Source organism: Lipotes vexillifer, unplaced genomic scaffold (assembly GCF_000442215.2).
Source record: "Lipotes vexillifer unplaced genomic scaffold, Lipotes_vexillifer_v1.1 scaffold71, whole genome shotgun sequence".
NCBI classification, from domain to species: Eukaryota; Metazoa; Chordata; class Mammalia; order Artiodactyla; family Lipotidae; genus Lipotes; species Lipotes vexillifer.
The window spans coordinates 3,774,300-3,791,657 of record NW_006793703.1 but is presented as its reverse complement, the minus strand read 5'-3'; the positions used below and the strand labels follow the sequence as shown (position 1 = coordinate 3,791,657).

General features: G+C 39.6%; 1 protein-coding gene across 1 annotated transcript in view; it reads left to right on the top strand.

Moving 5' to 3' along the window:
• DGKI (diacylglycerol kinase iota) overlaps positions 1-17,358 on the top strand; it is a 467,563-nt gene that overhangs the window by 375,862 nt on the left and 74,343 nt on the right. The window contains 4 exon segments of the mRNA XM_007466658.1: positions 1,596-1,640; positions 13,559-13,628; positions 16,396-16,406; positions 17,276-17,358. The exon segment at positions 17,276-17,358 is cut by the window's right edge and continues 45 nt beyond it. Of these exon segments, the coding sequence (XP_007466720.1) occupies positions 1,596-1,640; positions 13,559-13,628; positions 16,396-16,406; positions 17,276-17,358 (209 nt within the window).

The window sequence follows — 17,358 nt, the reverse complement described above, 5'->3', positions numbered from 1 at the left end:
TCAGTGTCTTGTTCTACAAATGGCAAAAAGCATAAACAGCCACTTCTTTGTCTTTGTTTCTTGGTGAAAGATGCACATTAGAATCACTTTTCTGGGATGTGGTCTAGACATTTATATTTTTAAAGCTGTTGCATGATTTTGATAAATACCCCAAGATGAGCAACTCTCTTCCAGACAACACATTATACACAAGTAAATATCACAAATAAAGAAGATATATAGTGTTTAAAATCCCTTCAAATTGTAGCTACTTAGCTTTGAACATTAGAGTCTGTTTCTCTTGGTGGAAATAAACTCAGGTAGGAGGCATAAAGGAATGTAAAAATTACTAATTTTTCTCTTCAGCATTGTGAAGGATAGAGATGGAACTGGGAATGTAGAATATTTTGAGATAGTTGCCAAACTGTGAATACTAATAAGGGCGAGAGAAGAAAAGTCAACAAAGTTTATACTTGTGGCTTCACTTGGCTATTTTTACCAAAGATAAATTTAACGTGTAAAAATTTGTGAACTTTTTAACATGTGACTCAGGTCCAAATCAATCCTAGAACATATAGTAACTCATATTTTCAAAATAATGTTGGTCTTTTATTGTGGAACTTCAGAAAAAAACCCTGCAGTAAAAAAAGTGACTCATAATTGATACCAAGCTTTTTTTTTTTTAAACACTTGGGTAACTTAAGATTCCACAATAGCAAAATATATGACTGATGAATTGATTTTGTTGAAAATTAACTTACTGTTATTCTTATCTCACCAATATTCAACAGCTAAAAGTAGGATTCTTAAAAAAAAAAAAAAAAAAAAAAGGAAAGAGCAAGCACAAATAAAGAGGAAAAGTTTTAAACTTGGGCTCAGAGAGTAAGTTGATAAAGCCTGTGGGAAGCAGGTACCCAGGTAGCCAGGATTGCTGACGTCTGTAAATAGAATCACTATGCTCGTTAACAAGGAAGCCTGCAGGACATGACAGTGGTGACAATTTAGTTATAAAACTTTATAAAGGGAGCCTGGCTCTCAGAATCTTCCAGTAAAGCCTCATTAATTTCAACCCTGTTAATTTGCACTTTGTGATAATGCAGAGCTGGACAGCGATTTTTTCTTTTCAGTCTATGAAATCCTGTGTTTGCCAAGCAACTTACCAGTATAAACACAATGATCAGGACAGTATGTTTTTGGTCTTAGATAAATAAATGCTTCCTAAGTGCCTAAGGGGACTTAAGTAGCTTACTGCACAAACCAAAAGTCCAGGTGCGAGTTAACTAGGATCCCCATTTATTACAAAAAAAGTGCCTGTCTTTTACTTTTGGTCTTCTCTATCCTTGAAATTATATCACTTACCACTAAACGCTATTTAGGATTTATAAGTTTCAATAGCTAAATGGCCTTTCTTCTCTTAGTCCAACTGGGTGTGCTTTTATTATTTTTGGCACTATCTTCTTTGTATAACCTTGGGGGACTGGGGAGAGTAAGATGCTTTCCAGATGGGCTTAATAATATAAAATTGGGCGTTTAGTTGATGGAGTTGAGGCAGTTTGTTCAAACTAATCTTAAGGTGTATGGGTTATTATTTTTTTATTTTTCCATTTTCTCATTAGGACCTGCAGTCAGTTTCTTCTGGCTCCCAGAGAGTTCATTACCAGGTAACATATAATTGACTCTCCTTGTTTCTTACGTTCCATCCAAAAGAAGTCCATCTTTCAATTAATGTCTCATTTGGGTTAGAGTCCACATCCTCCCCTAGCGATAGAGTTCACTCCAAGAACCAAGATGAAGCTGGCATTCTGATTATTTTGCATTTTCCTGAAAAATGGACAGTCCTAGTCTAGTGCAAACTCGGGCTGTGGCTGTTCTCCCAGATCATTTAGGAAAGATTATAGAATGAAGGGCTTTCAGTGCCAAATACTAGAAAACTCAACTCAAACTAGCTTGACAGGGAGACTGTTGGTTCACATCAGCACAAAGTTCAGATGCAGGGTGGATTTTGTGTACCACTTGGCCACGGTTCATAGTCCATTCTTCTGTTGGTTTTTCTGCTCTGTTCTCCGTTTTTTGTCACATTTCACCTCTGCACAAGATGTTTTCCTGGTCCAAGATGGCTGCCAGTAGCAACCGGGGCTGTGTGTTTCTCATTCACATCCAGGAAAGTAAATTCCCTGCTTCTGTAACCATGAAACCAACTTTCTAAAATGCAATCTGTTTGTCCCATCCTGATCTCTTGGACAGGATCCAATAAACCCAGCCTGCCTCTCTCTAATAACCCACATCCGGTTCCTGGGAGAACGCTCAGTTACCCTTTGCCCCAACACTCTTTGGGAGTGCAGTCTCTTCCCCACTTTCCCACCCTTACTGTGCGGTACAAGCCTCTCCAGCCACCCTCTTCCCATTAGATTTCCCAGGCATGATTTAGATACCAATGCACAGCATCACCCCAAACTGTAAGGGGCGCATGCAAAGCTGTCTGAGTTGTCCCATAAAAGCCCTTCTCTCTGAGAAGCCCAGTACCCTTGCCGGCTAGGAGGGGTGTGTGGGAGTCACAGCATGCTCATGACACCCTCCAAATAAATCTTCTCCTAGACCCTCTATACCTCCCTCCATGTGGGGGAAGGACTTAAAATGTCTAAATCTGGTAGCACCTCACTTTGGGTTTTGGTGTCTATTACACTACACCTGAAACTCCTAGTTAAGCATCCTTTTGCCAAAACAGCAAAAAACAACTATTAAAAAAAAACCTCTGTGCCTTGTAGCCTCTAGGTGACTTTCTTCCCCTGCCAGTTGATAGCCTGTACCCTCAGTCAAAGCAGCCTAATTATCCTGAGGCTGGATGACAAAAATGGCCTTGGTGTTCTTGTTTGTATATTTATTGCTCAAAGTACCCCCACTATTCCAGAGTCCTGTCTTCCATCTGGCTGCAATAGAAGGGATGATAATTCACTTAGGGTGTGTTTACAATGAGAAAATAAAGTCTACTTCTCGGACTGCTTTTTTACCAACCATTAGAAGACAAATTTCTACTTTATTTTTTAGATAGAGCACAACATTTCTTATATCCATTATTTGCATATTTACCTGGAGCCACTATCTAGGTGTCATTTTGTTTTTTAAAGTATAGTATTTTTAAAGTCAGAGCTGATTTCCACCCTTTAAGGACTGGCACTGGTAGCTATAAGATTTTAAGGGTCTTCTTTTTTAGAATTTTTAATTTTTACACATGGACATTTTAAACCTTTGCAGTTAAACCGAAGTATCTAAAACATTCTGATTAGTTTTATGAAACTGATACATTTATTTATTATCCTAGCTTATTCAGTGTAGTCATTTTGGCATAAGAGTTTTGACATATGGATATTTTATACCATGTTTTCTTTATGCCATGTTTGTATATATCCACAGATATCAGGGGATGGTTGAGACTCTAGAATATAAGGATATTTATTTTATTGATTATTCGTTAATAAAAACATGCAGAAGGATTAATGGTACTTATCCGTATCAAAATCTTTCTGTTTTTTGTTTATTTGCAGTAAGGTCAAACCCTGGTGTCAAAACTGCTGCATTATAAATGTCACTTCAAAAGTGACATTTATCCTATGTGGTCAGTGCACAAAAGGTTTGCGCACTGACCACATAGGATAACCAATGCAGCGATCAAAGATGAGTTTCAGGAGTGTTACTTTGGCTCACACCCCTCCTTGAAGAATTATAACAAGCAGGAGCCTTTTGGGTATTAAGAGAAGGTTGGAATAAGAGGTCTAGGGACACCCCAGAACTGCACATTAAGCAGGAAGTTTAACTGAGGGAGACGGTGTTTGAATTAGCATGGCCTGAGAGTAGGGAGAGGGTGGTGAGGAAATTTCCTAAGCAGAGCGACAGAGAGCTGGTTGAGGTAAGGAGTGAGGGGATATAAACTTTCCCATTTGGCTGGGATCTTGGGCAGACACGACAAGGAATGAGTTGGAGGGATGGTGAATAAAGAGCTCTTTTTCGGCTATAGCAATTTTAATATGCCTATTAGATGCAAGAGGTTTTGGTGAGTAGAAAATTGGATGACTTTCAAAGCTTATTGAAAAAATTCAGGCCTCCACGTAGAAATCTGAGGGTCATTAGCAAATGAATGGTATTTAATTGAAACTATGGGGCTGGAGTTCACTCAGGGAGAGTTTGCATAAAGAAAAGGGCCCAGGGCTTCGCTGGTGGCGCAGTGGTTGAGAGTCCGCCTGCCGATGCAGGGGACACAGGTTCGTGCCCCGGTCCGGGAAGATCCCACGTGCCGCGGAGCGGCTGGGCCCGTGAGCCATGGCCGCTGAGCCTGCGCGTCCGGAGCCTGTGCTCCACAACGGGAGAGGCCACAACAGTGAGAGGCCTGCGTACCTCAAAAAAAAAAAAAAAGAAAAGGGCCCATTGTCATATCTGTCTACTGAGTGGTGAAGAAAAGCACAAGTTTAAGAGAACAATCAGTCAAAAAGGGTCATGGAAACAGATGGGCAGCTGGAAATCAAGGAGAAGGTGGTATCATGAAAACCAAAATTGAAATGTGTTTCAAAAAAGGAAGAAGTAATGAAATGTGTCAGATGGTGTGGAGAAGCTGAGATGACATAGACTGATTTCTATATTTTCCCGAGGGTACGTATAAAATACATGGGGGAGGTGTATTAGTTTTATGTAGAAAGTGACAAAACCAACTGGCAGGAAATTTAGCACTAGATCGTTTGTTTCCTAATGCAGAAACTGGTAATAGCATCTCTAGTCTGCATCAGTGAGAGTTAGAGGGTGATTAGGAGAAAGACCTGTAAGAAACATGGACAGCAAAAAGCCTTAAATGCTTTTTAGTGACCTTTCTTATGTATGCAGTGGAGCTAAATATACTTGAGAATTAACTGTGATGGAATGAATAAACACCAGTAAGTTTAAAAACTTGAGAAATTCCAGTGGGCTCACTATTTTGCAGTTGGGATTTTAGCTGATGGTTTTCTAAGGCTAGAAGAAACTCAAGAGAAAATCAGCATTTGGAAAGGTGTGCAAGTGCCCGAGACACCTTATTAGTGAGCCATATGGCATTTTCCAGCCATTTAAGCATTTCTTTGCTTTGGTTTCTTCCTTTCCCAAATTCATAGTGAATTGCCAACAAAGTACTAGGTCTCAAAAATGACACCTTGTATTAACCTAACAAGGCATAATAGGTTATACAAGAATATGCTGGATATTTATAGCCTGCTGAATATTCCTGCCTACGCCATCTCTGAGGTCAAAACACTAAGGCCCCTCCATCCTAATGCATCTCACGTAACCCGTAACTGATAAGTTATAACTTGACAAGCAAAATGCACTGTACTTGCAGATTCGGGATACTCTTGAGCTTGGCAAATAAACTAGAATCCATAGGGAAATTGGACTCTGCATACCTATTTAATGAAGATGCTTCCTGAAGCCACGTACTGTGAAATTATTTCTTCTCTGCTCCCTCCCTGGACTTTTTTATGCCCCTTCTTAACTCCAAGTCATAAAGTTACTAAGGAATAGAGGCAGATTCAACCATTCTAGTGATTGTCAACTGGGAGAGATTTGCCCCTCCTATGGGACATTGGGCAATTTGGACATTTTTGTTTGTCATGACTAGGGGACATGGTACTACTGGAATCTATTGAGTAGAGGTCAGGGATGCTGCTAAACATGTCACAATGCACAGGACAGTCCCCTACAACAGAGAGTTATCTACCCCCCCCCCCAAATGTCAGTCGTGATGGGTTTAAGAAATCCTGAGTCATTCTGATGGCTCTCAGGGCATGACTGGGGACCAGGCAGATGAAAGTGCTAGAGGAAGAAAGAAAGTGGGAAGAAGAGCAGGAGGAATAAAGGAAGTAGAAAGACGTATCTGTGGATATGGTGGAGCAATGGGACCAGGAACAGTTAGGGGTGTTGTAGACACTCGGGGTTTCCCCGTTTCTATGGGGTACAATGTAGTTGGCACACAGAATGAGCTAATATTCTGAGGTGTTAATAAATACAGCAGGACTCAACAATAGGTGAAAATGGATCTATTCAGGTGATTCCTCCTCTTTAAGAATTCATTTACTTAGGGCTTCCCTGATGGCGCAGTGGTTGAGAGTCCGCCTGCCGATGCAGGGGACACGGGTTCGTGCCCCGGTCCGGGAAGATCCCACATGCCAAGGAGCGGCTGGGCCCGTGAGCCATGGCCGCTGAGCCTGCGCGTCCGGAGCCTGTGCTCCGCAGCGGGAGAGGCCACAACAGTGAGAGGCCCGCGTACCGCAAAAAAGATTAAAAAAAAAAAAAAAGAATTCACTTACTTAGAATAACACTAGAATGGTTGAAATGTTTCACAGTAGATACAACAGTTTCAAAAAGTTCTTTCTTCCTTTAGAGCCTTTACAGCTATCTTTCACTTTCATAAGAAAACACTCTTGATCAGATCTGAGTCTACAGCCATTTGTTCATCCTTTCATCTCTTTTTTTTTTCTTTCCTGCGTACATGCTCTTCTCCTGGAGGATAGGTCCGTGTTACAGTCCATCAGAGCTCTGTCTAGTCCTAGGCAAACAGCATGTGCCCACAAATATTTGATTTATTCTCCTTCCCTTCATATTGGCCGCCCTTATTCATCTCTCTCCATTATCTGAAATCTCTTCCTCCTTGATTTGTTTTCTGGATTCTAGAAGAGTCTGAATGGATGGGTGGAAACAAGTTCAAGGGAGTCCCCCTGGGAATTACTCTATCTTGTCTTAGGGAAGGACAGGAGTTAGCTAAGAAATTTGGTGAATGTTGTTTTTTGTGGGGGGCTAGATCAAAACTGTCAGAAATGGCTCAAATGGAGAATTAAAGTAAGACTTGCCTGGGGCCAGGTCTGTTTGCTGTTACAAGTGAAGGCAAGACAGCTAACACACACACACACAGAGCTGTTATTGTTGTTAATGGAAGACTTTCTCACCAGAAGAGGGCTCTTGAAAATGTTGGAATCTCTCTCATTTCCATCTTGTACCACACCATCACTGTTGCTTCATCTTTCAAAGCTGGGCTGGAAAATGGCTATTTCATTTCTGCACATTCTTCTGCTGCAGGAGTTGTGGGTGGTAAAGGAGTAGGTCTGAAGAGTGAGAGTTTTGAAAGACAAAACAAAACAGTAGCAAGTCCATTAAGTGGGATTGTAGATGGACACAGATGCATAAATGCACATTTCTAATCATCCCTGATGGTCTATTCACTAAGAATGAAGAGATATTGATATACAACTTGGTGATGGAAAGAGAGAAAAGAAATGAATGAATAGATGGGTTGAGTGCGGGAAATATCAAGGCAGGCAGAGGAGAAATTTGGATGGATACATAAGAAATTTGGATCTATACATAAGAAATTTAAAAGTAGTGATTATTGTGTAGACATTGTTCAGTGAAGCAGAGATTCCCAATTCAAAGGAACCTCTATTTTGCCTCTGCATACATCTTCCCTAAATTTTATGAAAGAAAAAGAATTTCATTCGCAGTAAAGGTGTAGTTAAATGCTAGGTGAATATTGCTTAATTGGATAACCTACTGGAGTGTATAATGGGGCTGCTGTGCAGTCATTAAATTATGTGTGCATCAGCTCTGAGTAACTGAATGTAAATTAAGGGCAAGTTTGGCATATGTGGTTCACATAATTTCCCTATCAATTACATATAATTCATGCCAGTTGACTTTCAAAAATATATATAAGAAATATCAGGTTTGGGCTTCCCTGGTGGCGCAGTGGTTGAGAGTCTGCCTGCCGATGCAGGGGACGCGGGTTCGTGCCCGGGTCCGGGAGGATCCCACACGCCACGGACCGGCTGGGCCTGTGAGCCGTGGCAGCTGAGCCTGTGCGTCCGGAGCCTGTGCTCCGCAACGAGAAAGGCCACAACAGTGAGAGGCCCGCATATCGCAAAAAAAAAAAAAAAAAGAAATATCAGGTTTGCTTTTGTGCATGCTATATTTTTAGCATGAGAAACAGATTTTCCATTAGCATACATCAAAAGAGAAAATGCACATATGAGGGATTTTTGAAATGCGTAGTTTTGTTAATATTATTTATTTAAAGAGCATGCAATTTTAGAAGATAGAAAGGAGCATGGTTATGTCCAAGGTTATATCATTCTGCCTACACTGTAGAGCAATGACAGTTGCATTCATCTAAATCATACCATTTATATGAAGAAAAATAAAAGGTCACAAAATGAGCAAGTCAAGTATCTTATCTCTTTGATGAATCATTGATTTGATTATGCAGTTTGAGCAGACTGAGGAGACGAGAAGCCCTAAACTAGTACTGAAGGCTGTTGACGTGATTGTTAGTGGCACAGCTCAGGGGATTATGTGACTGTCTCCTGTAATGTAGCCGTTTCACACAATCACATTTCTTAAGTGTCTACAGTCAGATACTGTTGAAAGGTGCATATTTTTGAGATTGTTTTCTGGCTCCATCAGAAATTGTCTTTGTACATTGACTTTAATGTGCAGCATTCACAAAGCAAACATATGTCTGACCATTCTTTTCACTGTCACTGGCAAGGATGTTGCCATGTCCATCGTAGTGGGTCCATGAGGCTATGGATCCATGGCCCCATGAAATCCTGGGGGCCAGCCTTGATCTCCTGCTAGGGGCTATTTTGTTTCCTTATATCCCCTTTTCCTGCTCAAGTCTGACTCCTGGTCTGCACTGTGTTGCTGGTCACCCTCCTGCTGCCCCTGAATCCAGGATTTCTTAACGCCAGGGTCACCCACTCTACCTGTGTGCCAGGCCCTCCGTGAGAACACAGGTTACCTGATGTAATACCTACAATGCGTTAGCAGTGTGAGTTAAGACAACACCACAGCAAGTTTTTTCTTAACCTCTATACTAACATCACTACCACTCGCGTGTATTCTGATTCTCTTTTTTGAGTAGGAGAAACGGGTATAGGTAGACAAGCTGCAGGAGTTACATGAGTACAGAAGACTTTCATCACCTCTGCGGTTGTCATTAGTTGGTACCATCAGAGTATAAAGAAGTTTACAGATCTTGGCTTTGGGTTATTGTGAATTCCTTTTTGACAATCTGCTTCTTTTTATTCCTGTTCTACTTTTAATCCACCCAGTATACATTCATCTTTGATATTAAGGTCCTCAAGGTATTTCTCTCTCTTTTTTTTTCATGGAAAGGCATTTTATTTTAAATATAGCAGTGTGTCAGTCCCAAACTCCCAATCTATCCCTCCCCCCACCCTTCCCACCTGATAACCATAAGTTTGTTCTCTAAGTCTATGAGTCTATTTCTGTTTTGTAAATAGGTTCATTTGTAACTTTTTTTTTTAGATTCCACATATAAGCAATATCATATGATACTTGTCTTTCTCTGTCTGATTTACTTCACGTAGTATGATAATCTCCAGGTCCATCCGTGTTGCTGCAAATGGCATTATTTCATTCTTTTTAATGACTGAGTAATATTCCATTGTATATACGTACCACATCTTCTTTATCCATTCATCTGTCAGTGGACATCTAGGTTGCTTCCATGTCTTGGCTATTGTAAACAGTGCTGCAGTGAACATTGGGGTGCATGTACCCTTTCAAACCATGTTTTTCTCTGGATGTATGCCCATGAGTGGGATTGCTGGGTCATATGGTAGCTCTATTTTTAGTTTTTTAAGGAACCTCCATACTGTTCTCCATAGTGGCCGTACCAATTTACATTCTCACCAACAGTGTAGGAAGGTTCCCTTTTCTGCACACCCTCTCCAGCATTTATTGTCTGCAGATTTTTTAATGATGGCCATTCTGACTGGTGTGAGGTGATATCTCATTGTAGTTTTGATTTGCATTTCTCTAATAATTAGTGATTTTGAGCATCTTTTCATGTGCCTCTTAGAGGCATTTCTCAAGGTATTTCTCTTGACTTTCATTAGCTACTTGTGTCATGAAGTCTGCCAGGTTTTATAATCCTGGCTTATCTTAGTTTTCCGGTTGCACATAATTCTAGACTTCTGCTTGGTTTTTAACTGCCCACCCAAAGTAGACCTTATGATAGTACCTTTCTGGTGTGTACCCTTTTGTACCTTTCTCCACATTGATACAAAGTTACACACATAGGGGCTTCCCTGGTGGCGCAGTGGTTGAGAGTCCGCCTGCCGATGCAGGGGACACGGGTTCGTGCCCCGGTCCGGGAAGATCCCACATGCCAAGGAGCGGCTGGGCCCGTGAGCCATGGCCGCTGAGCCTGCGTGTCCGGAGCCTGAGCTCCGCTACGGGAGAGGCCCGCGTACTGCAAAAAAAAAAAAAAAAAAAAAGTTACACACATAGATGTACATCATACACATATGGGGTTTTGTTTGTTTTTGAAAAAAAAATGGATTTACATTTCTTATGCACTCACTATACATATTATACCACAGTTTATTTTTAACAGTAATATACCATGGACATTGTCTTGCTAATACATGAAGCTATAACTCAGTCTTTTAAAACTGCTCCTGTTTCATGATATAGATTTAACCTTATCTCTGTGGATAGACATTTATGTTGTATACAGTTTCTGCCTGAAAAAACAATGTTGCAATAAGCATCATTGTACAGATTTGAATATAAAGTTGTGGCAGAAGTGTAACTGTATCACATGCTAAACCATCTGTTAATATTCGCCATACTTGGATAGAGTTTCTAATTGCAGTCACATAATACATACAGTGAAGCTATCTAAACTCTATAATCAGAATTTTCTTTACATGACTGTAGTCTCAGTTCCTTGTCTCTGGACTCTGGGTCTCTGTTGTTCCCATTGATCACCATATTTCTAGGGGATTCTTAAGCAGATGGGTACATGGGGGTGGAGAGTAGGTAGTAACATGGCTGGGGAATTTGAGGGAGGAAAAACTCCAAGTTACCAGGCAGTGAAATGCCTGTTAAGAAATACTGAAGATTAGTTTAACAGTTAACAAAAGCTGAAGCTATGGAAAATTCTTCAACACCAGAGTCAAAAGAAGTCTTCCTAACCATTAAGTTCATCCTTTCTTTTGCTTTCCTCATGTTTTTGCTTGAGTTGAGTTAAAAAAAAAAAAAAAAAAAAAAAAAAAAACTTCCCTCAAACTTGACCTACACAAACCCCATCTATCCTTCAAAACCCCAAATGATAATAATTCCTTTAGAAGCCATAAACCTGGGATTTAAGATTATGGCTTCTGTGGTAAGAGAGGCCTATATTTGAATTATAACTCTACCACTTAATATCTGGATACTTCTGTGAGTTTACTTAAATTCTCAAAGCTGCAATTCTTCATTTGCGGCTTGCTTTTAGGTCCCAGAAAAGAGGTTCAGGAAGAATAGTAGAGTAGATGGTAGGAGAAAAGCCAGCTGCTCAGAGAGCTTTAGGTGTTTGATACTCTAAAGGTATTTCACTACCTTTGAAATAGTCATTCCTATTTTTGTAAGTCTGGATATCATTAAGGCATTTTAATGATTAGAATCTTCTTATTTTGTTGAATCCCCTCTGATATAAACTTTGATTATTTAAATTAGTAGCTTTTTCACCTTTTGGGGATCTCAGATCACTTTGATAATCTATGGAAAGCAGTGGAAAATACACATACATATAGACACACCAAATTTACAGGAAATTGCAGGGAGTTCAAGAATTATTGAACCCATTTGAAGTGTTTTAAAGAGCTCTATGGCTTTAAAAAATGTTTTCACAGAGCCAACATAACATTCTCTTTAAGCAAAACCCCTTTAAGGAAATTGAGTTATATCAAATGCTTTGTGCATCAAGGTACAGAGTAAATAAACAAACAGAAAATAAGCAAAATAAGTCAGGTACATACATAAAACTCTCCAGACACACAGACACTCACACATGAAAAGGTATGCAATTATATCAATATTATGTTAACAGCCTGTGGTAAGCTGGTTATGTGGCTGAGGCAATATATCAACCTGCATTTTATTAAACTAAATAATAGCCAGCATTCATGAATTTGAATATTCTAGCAATAACATTATCAATCTTTAGGTTTTAAAAATTAAAAAATCAAGCATTTCTGTATTCTTTCAGAGTCAATTTTTACCTAGGGAAATTCTGATATTTTTCATGGCAGTCTCTGTAGCACATTCGACATCAAAATTCAGAAAGTATCCTCGGTGTTTATGTCCCTTTACTCTTATAGAAGGAAGTCACATTTCTGTTTGACATCTTTGTTTATTAGCCCTCACAGTTGCCACTAAATGTTTCAGATCATTTTCGAATTTCTCGATTTATAATTACAGTTCTCACTAAACTGAGACATGTTAGTAGCTTTAGATGTTTTATGAAAACACATTAAGAACCCTAAGTTCCTTTAAAAACAAGATATCACATGTGTCAAAATATAATTCTCAAAATGTTAAACGCAATTCTCATATAAATAGGTACATGTCACGATTTCATTTAGCCCAAAGCTGGTTCAAAAAAAGAGGACTATATATTTATCTCTGTATCCATAGCTATATCACTTCTGTATCTCTACATATAAATCTTGGTACCAGTCCTGAGTACGACCAACTTTTCCTCTGTTAATTATTTAATTGGCAGAATCCATTCATATCAAAACTCCATCTACCCAAGATTTCTAATAATGGGCCTCTTTGTCCCCGTAACTTTAGGCCAATGGTTCTAAAACTTTAGCATACATCAGACTCACCTCAAAGATTGCTGAGTGTCACCCCCAGGGTTTCTGTAGATCTGGGGTGGCACCTGGGAATTTGTGTTTCTAACAACCTGCCAGCTGATGCTGCTGGTCCGGTGTTCATACTTTTGAGAACCACTGATTTAAGCAGAAGCTTTGCCTGAGGATCACGTGGGGCAGATTCGACTTCCCGAGAAATCAGTGCAGCCCCTGACTTGCTCTCTTCTTATCTCTTCTTTGTTCGTCCCATTTCCTTCCCCTGTCCCCCTCTGTGCACACAAGATCATGCACACCCAGCCTCACTCCAAGGATGCTCCTTCTATTTGAACATCTCAAATCTCTCATAAGGGTCAAACTCCCAGTGTCCTCCCGTGGAGACCTGGCCTCCCTCGTCATTTGTTCCATTTCTGTCAGTGATCTCAGTTTCACTATGAGCCAGGGCCAGAATGCTCCAAATCACGTGTTGTAAACTAGAATGTGCATTTCATGTTTTTAAAAATTATTAACGGCAGAGATTCTTTTAGTAGGGGGACATTTTTATACCTATGTGGAGAACCGAAATACAAATGACAGCCAGCTGCCACTAGTTCCTCAGCTTCGTAAAGGGAAAGAGAGTCTCCAAAGGAAGTACACGTCCCAAGTTGTATAATTTATGAATGTTTAAAGGAATAATTGTAAATCTCCTGGAAACTTGATATGGGAGTTGTTATGTGAAATCATTCATTTCAAAGCAGAGTCCCCGTGTGTCCTTGCAGTGAAAAGTATGCTTCCATCTCTCACCAGCGCTTTGTGTAGTAAAGGATGCTCACTCTTAGAAATAGGTGATGGGGCAGAATGTGGAGTGAGGGACGCCCCTCACGTCATTCAAATGGAGCCACCAGGATGTGTATGTCTCTTTCCAGGACCACGAAACCTCCTTCCCCAGGGCGCTCTCAGCTCAGAGACTCTCCCCACGGTGGTGCTTTCTAGATGGTGAGTGTTTCTGTATTTCCTGGAGGTGTGGGGATTGGGAAAGCCACAGGGCAGGGTATTGATGGATAGACTGGACTCTAATTTTCGAAAAGACTATTCAGAAAAAAAATAAAAATAAAAAAAATAAAAATAAAAATAAAGCAAACACTAAAAAAAAAGAAAAAAAAAAAGACTGTTCAGAAACCCTTCACGTGGCTCCACGTGATTGGCATTTGCATCTCAAATGATGTGAACTTGCTAATGTTGCAACACACTTTCCTGAAGTTATATCTCCCTCAAAGCAAGCTGGTTAATCTGGCCGAACTTCTCAGCATCAAATTGCTCAAGGTGATATTTCCCTTTCATGCCCCTTTTCCAAAAACGTGTTGAGTGCTTGCCTTCAGGCCAGTAGATTGATTCCAAAAAGCACGAGGACGGGTACTAATTGGTATGTCGTTTGCATATTATGGAACTTCCATATTATTTTCAGTAAACCATCATTTCAGGATGAGGTATAAATTTTTGTGAAAGGGTAGGCATTTTCAGTTGTGTTCACGTCTGCTCTGCTGTTACTGAATGTATAAATAGGTCGGTCATCTTCTGATTGGTTAATGAGCCCATTTTCCATCTCTCTCTAAAATGCTTGCTCTGCTGTTACTGAATGTATAAATAGGTCGGTCATCTTCTGATTGGTTAATGAGCCCATTTTCCATCTCTCTCTCCCTAAAATGCTGCCTAATCCCACTTTTCTATCCAATTACCCATTTTACAGTACATTCCTGCTTAGATACTCCCAGTGTATCTACTACCCGGTATCTCTCTTGTCTGTGTGGACATTTAGCTTTCACTGTAGACCTTTCTTTTGTTTAGCTTTGTGTGCATCTGAAAGGATATAAATGTGGATAAGAGAATGACAGGATGTGTGAGGGTGTGAATATTTTTTGAAGATGAGCACCTGTATCTATATCAAATCTAATCCACCTACATCATGACATCGGTTTTCATTAATGGCTTGTCAGCTGCCTCTGAAGATAATCTATACTGCTTTTCTTCCAGGTCCTTTATTCCCTAGTGATGAGAAGCGCAATCATTTGTTTTTCCTGAATCCACAGAGGAACAACTTATATTTAAGAAAATTACAAAAATGTATATGAACTGTTCTATATAATCTATTTTATATACAGTCTTAGATAAAATTACAAGTGTGGTTAATGGTCTAGATATTAGTTTTACTCTAGAAATAGTTTCGTTAAAAACATTTAACAGGTGATTGCAGTCATGGTTAAAAGAACAAAGTAGACTAAGTCCTTCTCAGGCAAATTTTACTCTGTTGCCTGAGTAAGAGGGCAAGAACCATGATTGTCTTATTTCTTAGCTCATTTCCTTTGGAGAGAAGCTACTCATTAAATATCTATGAATTTTGAATGATTATTTGCATTTTGAGTTTTTCCCTCTAGTACTATGTACTTTGTAGAAAATCTGTTTATAATATTGGACTCTGTTAGACAGATTTAAATGAAGAGGAACATAATTCTTTTGAATATTGAGAATAATCAGATTAATTTCCAGAAGCCCAAAGTTTGTCATTAAGTTGTTCCCCACCCCCCACCCCACCCCCACCCCCGTCAAACTACAGATGCAGGCAAGTCCCTTATAGGGATGCTTAAATTTTTTTTTTTTTTCCTGTTTTAGCTTTCTTCAGACATGGCTTAGGGACTCAGTTTTAAAGTGAAATGATGCCTTTAATACCACATGTGGTCCCGAGCTCTGCATCTTCAAACTGTTTTCCAAAATGAGAATCACTTACTCAGGAAGTCAGGCTACCTACAGTTTTTTTTTTTTGTTTTTTTGTTTTGTTTTTCCTAGCTTTATTTACTTGATAAATACATATTGAGTCCCAGTTCTGTTGAGGGTTCTGTGCTGATATCTTGAGACATAAAAGAAGAAATGAAACACAGATCTTTAAAGAGGCAGATATCTTAGTCTCAGAGTTCTCTGTGAAGATAGTTTTTATAAACCATGCACAAAATGCAAATGTGCACGTAGAGGTAGGAGCAACAAATTCCACCTGCGGCAAGGAGGATGGGGCTGAGGAAGGTTTCACAGAAGAGGTGGCATTTGAGTTGGTCCTTAAGACATGATGTATTATTTAAAACAGTTTATTGAAATATAGTTGATTTACAATGTTGTGTTAGTTTCAGGTGTACAGCAAAGTAATTCAGATACATATATTGGGCCGGCCAAAAAGTTCGTTCGGTTTTCAGTAAAAATAAGACATTTTTCATTTTCACCAAGAACTTTATTGAACAACGTATTCATTAATCGAATGAACTTTTTTGGCCAACCCTATGTGTATATGTTCTTTTTCAAATTCTTTTCCATTATATGTTATTACAAGATACTGAGTATAGTTCCCTACTGTGCTACACAGTAGGTCCTTGTTGGTTTTACATATAGTAGTGTTTATATTTTAATCCCAAACTCCTCATTTATCCCTCCCTCCCGGTCCCCTTTGGTAACCGTAAGTTTGTTTTCTGTGGGTTAAGACATGGTTTAGGTAGACATGTGTAATGCCGAAGGGCTTCCTAAGCAGTAGAATAGCGGCAGCAGAGGTGTGAAGTCCTGAGTTTTTCTAAGTAGATTTAGGGACTGACTGGGATGTAAGGTTTTTGATTGTCATTGTAGGTGAGAAGGTTGTAAATCTGGTGCCAGCACACAGGCCTCCCTGAATGCCGTATACATTTTTTTTTTTCCCTAGCTACTTGTGCTGATCGCTTTTATCGAATAGACAGATCTCAGGTAAGTTTTCTTGAGCCTATTTGTGAAAGTGAAAAACTCCCCAGTAACTATACTAATCTTTTACTTTTTTTTTCAACAAAAACACTGAAATGTGTACAAATTCTGGAATGGTATTCATAGTCTCAGCTATGAGCTTGTTATTTGTCTTCACACGTTTTGTGATTTGTGGACTCAAGGTGATCTGGTTTGACCTTGAAGATGAATCCAGAAGCTAAGTAGGCTTATAGATGTTGTCACCAGCCTGCACTCCAAATCTTCACTCACACTGCTACTTTTACTGCTTCCTAGCCAAATTTTATGCCTTTTTAACTTTATTTCTGATTAGCAAACTTCAGACCTCAAGTGTGTATCTATGTTGCTTGGTTTCAACTCACCACTTCCCAGAGTTCAGTAATGAGAAAAAAAAAAAATGCTTATGCCCAATGATAGCTAGTGCTCCCACTGGAAAAGAAGGTACAGAATGGAATCCATTGATAAAACCAGTTGTTAGCCATGCCACTTAGCTTTGACCGGATCCTGGAAGTCCAGGCATCGTACATGCATGCTGGACCAAGTTGCATGTAGGGTGTCACTTCTTTGATAGTATTTGGGAAGAAGAGGCAAGACCATCTCTGGTTGTACCTAACAGTATCCTGGTCAGAGTCCCAAACCAAGAAGGATTCAACTCTCCCCTTCCTCAGCCTCTTGCTACCATGTTGTTTCTGGGAGGGATGCCCACTGGTCAGGCCTCTGAAAATACACTGTGGTCATTTGCTATGTCATAAAATTTCATTATTCCTCAAGACCAAGAATGCTTTGTTTTGTTATTCATCAGATGATGGATTTGAACACCTTATCAATCATCTGACAGACTCCTTTTTCTTCCTTAGGAACATTTGCATTTTGTGATGGAGATTTCTCAAGATGAGATTTTTATTCTGGACCCAGATATGGTGTTGTCACAGCAGGCAGG